The sequence below is a fragment of the Acomys minous genome (genome assembly GCF_964271855.1).
Source record: "Acomys minous genome assembly, chromosome: 9".
Taxonomy (NCBI): domain Eukaryota; kingdom Metazoa; phylum Chordata; class Mammalia; order Rodentia; family Muridae; genus Acomys; species Acomys minous.
The window spans coordinates 20,424,936-20,437,528 of record NC_140490.1 but is presented as its reverse complement, the minus strand read 5'-3'; the positions used below and the strand labels follow the sequence as shown (position 1 = coordinate 20,437,528).

The 12,593-nt window shown below is 45.2% G+C and overlaps 1 protein-coding gene across 1 annotated transcript in view; it reads right to left on the bottom strand.

The window, feature by feature from the left end:
* CACNA2D3 (calcium voltage-gated channel auxiliary subunit alpha2delta 3) overlaps positions 1 to 12,593 on the bottom strand; it is a 798,196-nt gene that overhangs the window by 194,114 nt on the left and 591,489 nt on the right. The window contains exons 15-17 of the mRNA XM_084794478.1: positions 11,372 to 11,443; positions 10,054 to 10,134; positions 4,310 to 4,384 (exon numbers count right to left, since the gene is read on the bottom strand). Of these exons, the coding sequence (XP_084650604.1) occupies positions 4,310 to 4,384; positions 10,054 to 10,134; positions 11,372 to 11,443 (228 nt within the window). The remainder of the gene's footprint in view (positions 1 to 4,309; positions 4,385 to 10,053; positions 10,135 to 11,371; positions 11,444 to 12,593) is intronic.

Sequence of the window (12,593 nt, the reverse complement as noted above, 5' to 3'; positions counted from 1 at the left end):
CTAACAAAACTAAAAGTCATGTTAAAGACAATCTCTATTGCAGGCTGTTTGTTCCTTCATTCCTTGATGGGCAAAATAAAAAGACATATATTTGTGGCTCAACATTCTCAGAGACATCTTTATAGAGGAGGAAAACTAAGAACACAAGAGAAGAATGAGGTCTAAGAAGTACACAGAAATACTTTGATCCTGCCTAAAACAATGGCGAAGGCCGCTCGGAGATGCCCAGGTCTGCACTCCATGGGGGACATTTCTTGGGATCTGAGTTTAATCCCACTTGTTGTGCCAGGTTTCCACTTCCCACCCCAGGAGCAGGTGCTGTCCCTGTCACAGAATGCCTTCTAGTCTACAGGAAGGCAGCTGGCTACTTCAGCCCTCGGTGCTGTTCAGGGAAAGGACCATCAAGAAGCCAGCAAAGACCTGTCATTTTGACATCAGTGAAGCCATCAGGAAGTGGCAAGTTGGTGGCAAGGAGGTGGGGGACACTTCAGCGAGACAGGGGAAAACCTGGTTAACCCAGGAAGTGTGACTTCTGAGTGAGCCTGGGAAAGGCTCCTAGGGTGAGCTGGTTTTAGAGACATTTCATGATTCACACCCAAATCATACAGGATGAAAGAAAATACTGGATAAAAGCAAGCCAAACATGAAGTTTGGGGGAAAGATTTTATTGGACAAATTAGAAAAATATTGGTACTGTGCTTCAGAGAAAGCCACTTCTTTCATCTGGCTGCAAGGGCAGGAACAACCTCGGTGGCAGACAGAAGGAAACATGCGTTGTGTGAAGAGAGCTCTCCCCCACCCTCCCCAGGGCTGGCCACAACCCACGCTCACATTCACCATGCTAATCTGGCGGCCTTGGCCAGAACAGAGGGGAAGGTCCATTTATAATGACTTCATTATAAGTCTGGGCTTGAGAGGAGGCAAGTGGGGCCTCAGTGAAGAGTCCTTGCCTGAGCCAGTCAAGGAAGCTGCTAACAGCTGTCTGCTGCTAGCTGCATGCCAGAGTCCAGCCAGGGCAGCTCTATGCATGACAGACACCAGACTACTAGTACAAGCGTAGGGTCTACTTACAGCCTCCAAAAGGGACACTGATAACAGTGGGGGGTAGAAGGAGCCTTTCGATTATCTTCAGATGACTGACAACATGCTAGGTGGGCTGGCAGGAAGGAGGTAGAAAACACAGAGAGAATGAAGACAGCAACCAGGACACCTACAGACACTTCTAGTCTTTTCCTCAATGTTAATTGAAAAACAAACAAAAACCCTCTTTTTTTTTTTCCCTATAGAAGGCTTACATGGAGCCACATAGCACAGTCGTTATCTAAAGTCTGGGTTAGAATGGCCACAGTTATTGTTCAACAATAACAACAACAACAACAACAACAACAACAACAGAACCCTTGAAAACCCAACAAATAAACAAAAGCCACGTGTGTAAATGGTATGCACATCGGGGGCAGTTGCCAATGCTTATCGGGATAACCTCCTGAACAATCAAACTGTGTTCTTTAGATGCAGGAATCATCTGCAACTATTCTTCCCGGACTTTAAAGTGGCCAAGCCCAGGTCAGTACAGATCTACAGAGCCAGGGCAGGTGGGATGCTGAGATAGCGCCCATCACCCCCTGACATCCTGGAACCTGCAGCACTGCAAGGTTCCTGACTTCACATTCCCCACTTTACACTAGTGGCAATGCTGTGACATGTACATTATGATTAAAGCAGTGTTATGGGGGAAAGTGGCTCTCGGAATGGTTGTGTGACTTACTCGGTCATACAGCTGGGATGAGGCAAGACTCCTTCCACTTGGTGTCTCCTTCACTTAGAAGGAAAATGCAAAACTCGTGTAGAGTCATCCTACACTCGGTGATAATATTGAGGTGGGATAGCTCACCCACAATGGTGACATGCCCTAAAAACCACTCCTAAGCATCTGACGGCCTCAGAGTCAGGGACAGATGAATGGAACAGATGGGCCACAGGTCTGGCCATGTGTGTCGGTTGCAGAAGATGCATCTGGCTTAGGTTTTGGCAAGTGAGCTGTAGAGCATTCTCCTAGACTATCTCACATATGGAAATCTGACCCTGGCCCTTACTTCTGGGAAAGACACTCTTCCCAGAATTTGAACAATGATAGGAAAAGCAATGACTTGCACGTGTGAGTGTCCACAGGCCCAGAGTCTAATAGTGCTGCTCAGAGCGACCTGCTCCCCAGCCTTTCAGTGCCCTCCCAATGCTTAGACACAGATCCAACAACAGGCCATTTGCTGGGTGACTGGGAGATACAAATGACTAGAGGGATGTTGGACAGACTTGTGGAGGACCGTTATTTCCACTGCTGAAGAGAGAAGGAAGTCATCCTGGTGACTTGTGAGAGCTAGCTCCATCTCCTTCCTCCCTCACATGCTGACGAATAAGAAGAAGAGTCAGGTCTGACCATGCCACTCCTCTGAGCTGTTCTAGTTTGGAACATGTAAGTACCAGAGAGCATGCTCGGCCATACCAAACCCACTTGGACCCACTCTGCCCAATCAACAGCCCCATTTGACAGCTTGGGGGTAGGCAATGATGTAAGCTTTTTAGGCTCAAGCACATCTTTACATTTAAACATTTTTAAAATTTCTGTGGCTCTTTCAATCAGATATCCCAAAAGTTCAGAGTTATAATTGAAATCAGTTAACCAGTTAATTCAGTCCTTTATACACACACAGACACACACACACACAGACACACATACATGATTCTCTGTGTGAGTGTGTATGTATTTATGTAAGTGTGTATATGAATGTGTGTATGTGAATGTGTGTGTGTGGATGTGTGTATGTGAACTTGTATGTGAACATATGTATGTGAATGTGTGTGAGTGAGTGGGGGGGCTGCAATCAAACATCACCATCAGTTCCATCTGAAAGCAAACATGTGGGATTGATGTGATGTGGTCATGACTCCATTAATACCACGGCGATTAGAGCAGGGTTGGATGATGACGATGGGCCTCTCACATGGACAGTTTCTAAACAATGATGCAAGTGAGAAGAGAATGGGTCCCTGCAGCGCTTGGCTGACAAACACTTGCAGAGCTCTCTGCTGCTATGTGCTATTTCTAAGGAAAGGGACAGAAACTTCTGCTATGGGCAGCACTGTGCACTTATGTGCGTGCGTGCGTGTGCGTGCGTGCGTGCGTGCGTGCGTGTGTGTGTGTGTGTGTGTGTGTGTGTGTGTGTGTGTGTGTGATGCCAGAAGAATGACCTACATGTTCTCTACTTGGAAGGCTGTGTTCCTCTTAACACCCATATCTTCTTTAAAATGAGCAGAAGGCATGTAAACTAGGGAGCTCCCATTTATGCAGCACGTTCTAACTAGCCCAGGATGACAAGAAATGGCACCCTCCCTCTCAACACCTCTCCAGACTGCAAAGGAGACACTGTCAAGTGGGTTTGAGTTTCTCATTCTCTGTTTTTTTTTTTTTCCTTCCTTTTGAATCATGGTGGACCAGGCATGCTCAAGGCAAGTGCTCTGCCTGAACTACACAGACTGCCCTTTGCACATAGTATCTTTCTGTTTGGAGCGAGGGTTTCACTAAGTTAGCTGAACTGGCCTTGAACCTGCAATGTTCAGTCGTGGCCTCTTCTAAAGAGCCAGGTTGTCCTCTGGGAGACAGTCCTCACTGTTCTCTGGATAAGTGCTCTAGGCAACCTCTCATGAGGACCTGGCATCAGGAGACAGACTACAGACTATCCTGAGTTGGTCTCAGACCACTCTTAAAGTTAAAAAAAAAAAACAACCAAAAATACAAAACAAAACAAAACAAAAAAACCCTGCAGTGTTATTGGGTATGACTCCGGGGCAGAAAATGGAGAAAAATCTTAGCTGTTTCCACTTATCTGGAAAGGTATTGAATAGTTTCTATGAACACTATATTTCAGCAATGTAATTGGGAGGGAAATCTTAATGATGTGAATTTTCAGAAATCTTATATCTGATTTGGTCTATCAAATAGATTTTCAGTAAGTAAGTCTAAGGCTACAGTATGAGTATTTATTGTAATGGATTTCAAACTGTATGGAATTAAAGAAAACATTTCAAAATACTGGTAGATGTGTATTAACATGAATAAATGCATTTAGATATAGATGACTTTACACATAAGAACATGATAGAAACTGTGAATTCTTTATCACTGACGCAGTACTTTGCAGCTATGGAAACAGCCTCTTTAATACTAGAACCAAGCAGGTCTCAAGTGAAAACTGCCACAAGGTGCCTTCTCTACAGAGCTGAAGAAATGCAGGTATGATGCTTCTCTTACCAGTGGCCTGAGCTCCGGGTGTGTCAAGATATATCCATTATTCGTGATGGCAAAGGCGTAACCATGAATTCCTAACTGTAAGAGGAAAGCAAAAGAGACCTTCATTAACTGACTCCCAGGCAGATTCACAAAGCACAAAGCAGCCCGGCCTGAGTAATTTACAGCTTAAACTTGGCATTCATAACCCTTACTGGCACAATATTTCATTAAAATGAGCACAAGGCACTGATCCTTGACATTTGGTGGAAATGCGGACCCCGACACAGATAAGCTCCGCAAACATGACAATTTGAAATGTCACATCCCCACATTGGTACCCTGTGGCTTTGTTTTTATTTATATCAAACAAAACAATTACTATTTTAGAAAAAAACCAATGAGGTCATGGATATTTCTGGAAAGGAGCATGTTGAAGCCATGTCTAACTCCACTCTCCTGCTCTGTCCTTTCCATAATCCTTCAAGTATAAAAGTGTCCCCACCAGCCCCATGTAGGGGCCAGGCAATGCCTTTATATCCTATCATTTTTACTCTGGCTGCCAAGCTTTTCCATGCATGCTTCCACCCACACAGAACCTGGGTAATTTTCTATGCAGAGCCTCACTTAATTTATGTTTTCTGACTACATGGGACTATGGGAAATAGTTTGAGAGCAATGAAATGTTTTATTAGCTTTAAAAAGTATGTAATCAAATTTAACACTGCACTTATTTAAATAATAATCCCAGCTTTTTGACAATATTTCTATTACACACTTGACTGCACCCATTGGCTACAATAAATTTACCTACAAATCATTCATGTATTAAAATGGCCTCTGGCGTAAAACCCATACTGATCTCTCTCTTTCTAAAGAAAGAAATTGTAACCCACTTTTGCCAGAGCAGTGAAAAGAAAGAGGGAAGAAAAAAAATTCTATTTTCTGTCTGAGGGATCATTTCACAGTTCTGAGCCCTTTCTTATTTCTCCTTTAAATTCTCTGTCACTCACAGTCTTGAATATGATACTATTAAATGAGCCAGCCAACAGAGTTTACACACCAGGAGTGACCCTGTCTGCTTGTTAGCTTAACGTCAAGGTGATGTGAAATGAACTTCAGAGAATTTAACACCAGCAATTAAAAGTTTCCGTTGCATTACATAAAGCAAATACGCCTGTGGTCGTCAAGGGCAACAGACATTTCTCCCGGACTTACCTTGCACAGCAAGTCTTAATAACACTCTACTTGACTCTAATGATAAAAGTATATTTCATTATGCCGGGAAAGATAAACCCGAGATTTCCTATCCTTTGAGATGTATATCGTCTCTTTCATCTTGTCTCCTGGAAGAATGTCAGACAGTCAACACTGCATTAATTATCGTTATTAAGTCCTGGTTTAATATGGGCTGGAAGGGTCAGGAAGGACTCTGGGAGCTTGACTTCTTCCATTAAAGGCAAGAGTGGGGTTTGCCTGGAAATTCAAACTCAGCATCAGACCAAACAAATGGCATTTTATAGTCAGCTAATGCAGTCAGTGTCTTCCAACAGAGCTGGCTGTGCCTCTCCCTCTGCTTGTGGGTCTCGAGAGAAGGTAGGTCTGAACGCTCTGCTCTTCCCTGCGTAGCACTTTACCAGTGATCAGTGTCATCTCTGAGTGCTGTCAATGGACAAGGCATCGAGTCTGCAATGTCTGCCTCCCTCCACCAGAATCTGAGAGTCACGAGGGCAAAACTCAGAGCATAGGGTTAAAAATGACCAGAGTTGGGGGATGGGATGGGGAGCAGGGAGGGAACGCAGGGAAAGAAGGAATATGAGAAGAAAAGAACAAGAGATGTGAAATAGAAATCAGCACAGGTTTTACAAGCTAAGCCCTCCTTTCCGCTTCCTCCTTTGGAACACAAGGGACCTGGCCTTTCCACACCAGCATCCTCTCCCTGACCACTGCTGCCTCTGCTGTCTGCTGCCCACTCATGCCTCAACCCAGTAGATGCTGCCTCTGCCCTCTTGCCACCCCCTAGGTGATACCCTGGCTGCTCTCCATACTTGCTGGTAGCCTCCTGACAGCCTGGGTCTATGGGATTCTCTTTTTACCTTCTCTTCCTCCTCTTCTTTTCCATCCTCTTCTTCCTCCTCCTCCTCCTCTTCCTCCCCGCCCTTCCCCCATTTCCTCAGCTGCCACGCCCCACCATTTTTCTTCCTTTGTCATTCCTCAGGCCCTGGCTTTCTTTCAGACTGTGTCTCCAATGGTTTCTATCTGTCTTAACTCGGCTTTTCCTCTCCGAGCTTCAGCAGCCATGTCTGTGGCTATCCCAAGGGCTCTGTGCCCCTGGGCTCTCCCATTTGGAGGCAGTCCATGCATCCAGCAGCTGTTAGTCCTTGGTCCCTCTCCTGATGGATGGTGGCTGTCTACGTTCTTGATGTTCTTGTCTTCTCCGGGTGAGTGATACTAGTGCTTCCCAGATGCCCAGACCTAGACACCAAGGCATTGCTCTAGCCTGATCCCCCTTTACCTCAAATCCTCCAGACCAAATAATCATGACATTCTGTTATGTTTTCTCTGTGACATTGCTCAGATGCAAGCCTGTCTCCTTGTGCTGTCATCACAATATTGTTCCAATTCAAAAAAAAATGGTTCCAGCCAATCTCTAAGCCTCAAAGACAGACCAGAGTCAAATGCAATTCTGACCACGCTTTCTGTGTAAGCCTCATAGAAAACCCCTTCCGTCATATGTACCTGTCTGTCTAGGGCTGGCCCCTACCTAAATATCCACACTGCCTCCTTCACCTGCTGCCCCTTAGTATAACTGGCAGCAGCGAGCTCCTGAAGCACCCTTTCCCACAGGGGTCTATCCTTGGGCACTGGCCTCATGCAGGCCCTTTGAGTGAATTCTTACCTATTATCCTCCCAGCCTCGGTACTATCTTCTGTACATTTCTTGACTCTGTCCTTGTTTCTCTCTTTCTTGCTTCCATTCCACTTTTATAACCCTCGAGAATATTTTCATTGCTACCTTCATGCACGGCATAAAAATGCTACCTGTACCTTCTTGCTTCTCCACCCTACTTAGGCCTCCTTCCTCCCTCTGGCTTGCTCTAGAAAGCACTTAAGGCTGGATCTCTTCTGGGAGAGGGGCCTCTTTGTAGAAAGGAGCTCCATATCCATCTTGGGCTTCCATGCACCCTAGTACCATGTCAGGGCAGTGGCAGGCACACAGTTGAAGCTGTACGTATTTTAGGCACTCTACTCAAACACTATCTAGATGATCTTCAAAACCAGAACCAAAGTAAACAGTAAAGCTGAGCCAAAAAGAAGCTGATCCACTTCAGCATACACTGCCAGCCCTTCTCAAACCTGTGCCTAACTCTTCCTGACATTCAGAAGCTATGGGGTTAAAGTCCGTCCCTGGAGAACATCCTAAGAAAAGTGCATTAGATCATTGTGTGTGCTGCTTGGGGACCCTGAGAGATCATCTGATACAGCCCCAGCATGAGAGACTGTGGAGCCTCCAAACACAGTCTATATGGATGGATCTCTCTGAGAATCAAAACTTTGTAAAATGACAATGGACAATGTTTAGTTTTGGCCGCAAATCAATACGCTGACGAAATCCGTAACTCTCATTTCATTTGAAACATAGCCAGTCTCCCTGTACATTAGCATGTTCGGTCCAGTGGAGTAACAGGGAACAGATTGAACATAGGACCTTCCAGCAGAAGGAGCTGCCAAACAGACCCTGGGTCCACAGCTCACTCCCCTGCTCCCCTGGAGACCAGGAGCTGTGTAGGCCCCTGTCCCTGGGAGAGGACCACGTCCCTTCCAAGCTGAGAACCCTCAGGCTAATGAAGTGAACCCAATTATAAAATGGCTCGTTATGGTAACAGAGGCCATGGTGTCTGGAAATTATTGCTGGGGTGTCTGGAATTCTTAATAAAAATTATAGGAAGTCTGATGGCTTGCGGGAAAATATATGAAGCTTTGAGAGAAAGAACAATCTTTGGAAAATCCCAGGAGCTAAGAGCTGATTCATCCTTATAAAGTGTTAATCAGGAGTGCCAGTGCAACCTGGATCCTGCTTCCCGGAGTTTCTCCTCTTCTCCTACCCCTAGCTCTACCTGGCTAACAAGCACATCTTTCCCAAAGCTCTTTATGGGAAGAGAGGAAGGACAGATGTCTTAGGTCAATGTGTACCACATCTCTGTCTTTAGCTCCCCCACCAGGCTCAGGGAAAGCACAGAACAGAGTCTCAGAGATGCTAGTCCATTTTCCATTTTCCACTGCTCATCTTCCTTGAGCCTCTTGTCACCCTGTATTCTGTTGATCTTTTACTGTGTGAGTGATGTTGAAAAGGTAACAATGCATGCAGAGTACTCTGGATGACACCAGCCACATGGTAAGAACAGTAAGTATACTATTTTTTCGTTATTTCTATGACTTTATTTTAACTATGTCTTATTATTTTCATCATTCCTAGTGATATTGGGGTCCTGGAGGCAAAAATCATGGTTTTTCTATTTGTAAGCTATAAAACATGGCAACATAGTTAAGTTTTCTGTGCCCTAGATTTTTTGTTTTTGTCTTTGTTTTGATATAAAGTTGGGGTAAATTGGTGCTTACCTATTATGAACACATCTTAGCCCATTTCCCAGGAGAAGAAATTTTTGAGAAACTGACCCCGAAGGTAATTTTTGACATTCCGTTTTTAATCCATGCTTCCTTGATTCATTTGGTACATTTCAAGTAGTGACTGAGTGCTTGGATTTCTACATATCCTCTCTGAAACCAGAACTTAAAATTGATTTGAAACACTATGAGAGGAGGCCTTCCTTAAGCAGTGGGTGTCTGGCTGTAGTTGCCAAGGTCTGGGGACTTCAACAAAAGCCGTCTTTCTTCAGAGGCCATGAAACCTTCCTCTTCTCAGGCTTTGCTTTCATTGTCTGAGGCTCTATTGTTTATACTACTTGATTCTGTGGTGCTAGACCAACTAGAGGCCCCACTCTGGCTGTAGAACCATAATCCAAGTTGTGGGAGTCTTGGTGAAAGAAGGTGGCCGCTTCCTTCTCACAGCCATGGAGCTTTTTACAAGTTCTGTTTTCAGGAAGACTGATGCTTGAGCCAGCTTCAGCAAGTCAGATGAGGAAGAAGCCTGGCAGTCAACATCACCAGATTCCTAGCCTAGCTTTACTTTTCATAAAAGCAGAGAAAGCCTTTGCCAACCAGAGTCAGCCCAAAGATGGGTGGGCCAACTGGTCTACTCAGGACTGGGGAGGAGAGAAAGGATGAAGCCCTGGGCATGGGTGGAGCCCTGTGGTGGTCCTCCAAGGAGGATGGTCCTCCAAGACCTATAGTTCACTCCACCCTTTCCTCACTCAGGAACCTTTGGGGTAGTTCTGTGTGCTGGACTGGGCTTGAATGGACTGGCCCCTCCCCACTTATTGATTTGTTCTCCTCTCCACCAGTAAATGAGGGAGTTTTCTTCATGGAAATTCAATGATTCTCTCAATTATGTCAATGTTGAAAGAAAAAAACAAGGACCTCATCAAAACTCACGGTTTCACATGAAGTCTTTACAGGAGGCAGTAAGAAAACAATTGATTTAAATTAAGATGTACCCATCAAGGAAAAATGCAGATGATAGAAGGGCAGGCAATAAATTATGATGGTGGTAGGGAGAACTCTGCCCAAAGAACAAGTGGAGGCCAGAGCAAGATCTCTGTGAAGTCAAAGTCCCTCTTTGGCACTGGCCACAGTGAAGTAGTGCATTACCTTGTATTTGGGGATGGTCTTCAGAAGTTCTTTGACTGGGACATCTGTGCCAACCACACCCAGAAGAATGCCCTTTGACCTCTGTAGAAAACAGACATGGAACAGAATACAATGGGTTACTATCTGATGCCTTCTCCAAGATTAAGACCACTAACTCAGATCTCCACAGACCTCTTTTCTGTTCCACTTCCCACTGGAATTATAGCTAGTCATGAAGGAGAGCATCTCTGATCTAACAGCAGCATGCTTGTACTGCGCCGTTCTAGTGTCCCCCTTCTTCCTGAAAACAGAAGCACAGTGTGCAGATGCCTGAAAGTTTCATTGCTAAGGACCCAGATTACAAATCAGCTTCTTTTAGCAAAGCTTTTTTTTTTTTTCAGGAGAGACATAGTGACAATTGTTTTTCCACACACACTATATTCTGGTACCCAGGAAGAAGATCCCTAGTGGCTAAAGAGGGGTGTGTAGTATTTGTTTCATTTTGTTTTAGCAGCACTGTAGAACCAGGGTCCCAATTTCCAGGGCAGGAAGCCACTGTGATTTCCAATGTCAGAAAGGCCATTAGGAAGAGCATACAAGTTGCTGCTGCCTGTTGCTTTGTGGGTTGGTTTGTGGTTTGTATGCTGTTCCAGTGAGCTCATCCTCACTCATAACTTTAGAATCCAATGACATTTGGAAAATAAGGTCTTTGCAGATACCATGGCTAAGGACCTCCAGAAAAATCATCTTAGATTCAGAGAGGAATCTAAAGATAGCATCTGGTCTTCTTAGAAACAGAAGAGACAGGCATGCAGAGAGGACACATACAAATGGTATCCCGTGGAATGATGCTGCCATGGACCAAGGGATATTGGGCTCCAACAGCCAGAGATAAGGAGGAAGTATTCTTCCCTTATGCCTTTGGAGGAACCATGGCTCTGCCAACATCTTGATTTCAAACTCTCAAGATCCACAACTATTCGGTAAACCATCTCAGTTTGCAGTACTTTGATACCTCTGCTCCAAGAAATTAATCCAAGATAACCAAGGATCAGCCACCATAGTAAAAAAAAAAAAATTGTCTGGAAAGTTTCCTCCACTGGATTTTGAGTGTCTAAATTTTAGAGAGGGGCTACAGATTCTGAGAACTCTTCCCAACCTCTCACTTACACTTGATTCACTAGTCCAGTCCTCTCTACAGGAAAAACAATAAGACTAAACTCAAAACAGTATCCTTTGCAGGGGAAAAAGAGGCCACTGGTTTCTAGAGCTTAGATGCAAAGGTATTTGGGAAACAGCCACCCCCAGCACCAGGCAGAAGGTGCAGTGTCATACTCACAGTTTCGTTCTGCTTACTGAACACAGGCATGGCCACTGTGGTCATCAAGACAAGGCCCTGATCATCGGCAAGCTGGGTCGAGAGAGGAAAGGCAGTTAGTGAATGCTGTGGATGCCTTAGTGCAGAGGCCTCCCATGGACCAGTGCATCCTTTGTAGCCAAAGGCTACTGAGAGCCCTTGGGAATCCTTCGGCAGGGAGGGTGCATGGAGTCTTCCTACCTGATCTGTGGGCCAACAGTCTCAGGCCCCAGCTGGAAACCCAGCTGTCAGTCACTCCAGCTGAGGCATCTGTGCTTGCAGCTATTTTGTTGCAGATGACTCTCATTTGGATTCCAATGATTTGTTTTATTACAACACATCCATTTTACCGTTTTACTCCCCCTAGATATTTATGTTCAGTATGTGTGCTAATGATGCTTCTGATAATGCAGGATCAGAAAGCTCAGGCATCAGGGGCCTCATGAAATGACCTTAGGGGAAACAGGACTTGGAAGCTCTTATTCTCCCCAAGGCAGGCCCGTCAAGCCCCTTCACCTCTTCGGATTCCTGAATGCTAGTCCCAAACAGAAAGCAAATGAATAAAAAGACAGCCTTAGCATATGACCCTGAAAATCACCAGTAGGAAGATAATCACTGTTTTCAGAAGAACTATCCCTACAAGAGGGATGCAAACCTGCAATGTTTTCAGCTGCATACAGACACGTGGAGACCTCTGGGCACATCTGCTTTTCATACAGTGCTGGGAGGGACACCGCAGGAACAGCTGCTCTGCCCCAGTAACAAATGGGGAAACTGAGTCTCAGAGCACAGGAGTAGGCTTTGGTCCAAGACAAACCTCGCTCTAATTCTCAGCTTCAAGTGTCTCGGCTGCACTAGGCAGGCCGTCCTTGTCTCCTGTGAAACCAGGCTAATTAACATAACCATAAAGATAAGAGGTACCTGTGTCCAGCTTGGTACTCTGACATAGAGGCTCTCAAAGCACATAGGGTTCCTTTCTCCGCCTCTGAGGTCAAGTACATGGCAGAATTAAACAATTAAATGAGTGCAACGATTTGCTTGGTACTGCTGACATGGACCAAAGTTGGTTCAGAAAGCCTGATGGGAGAGAAGTCCTTTGTTTCTTCTCTTTCTCGAGCACCTACAATCGAGCACTCTGAGGTCTGAAACCACCATCTTCAGCTGTGGTGTCTGTGGTGTCTGTCCATTAGTCTGATCAACCTCT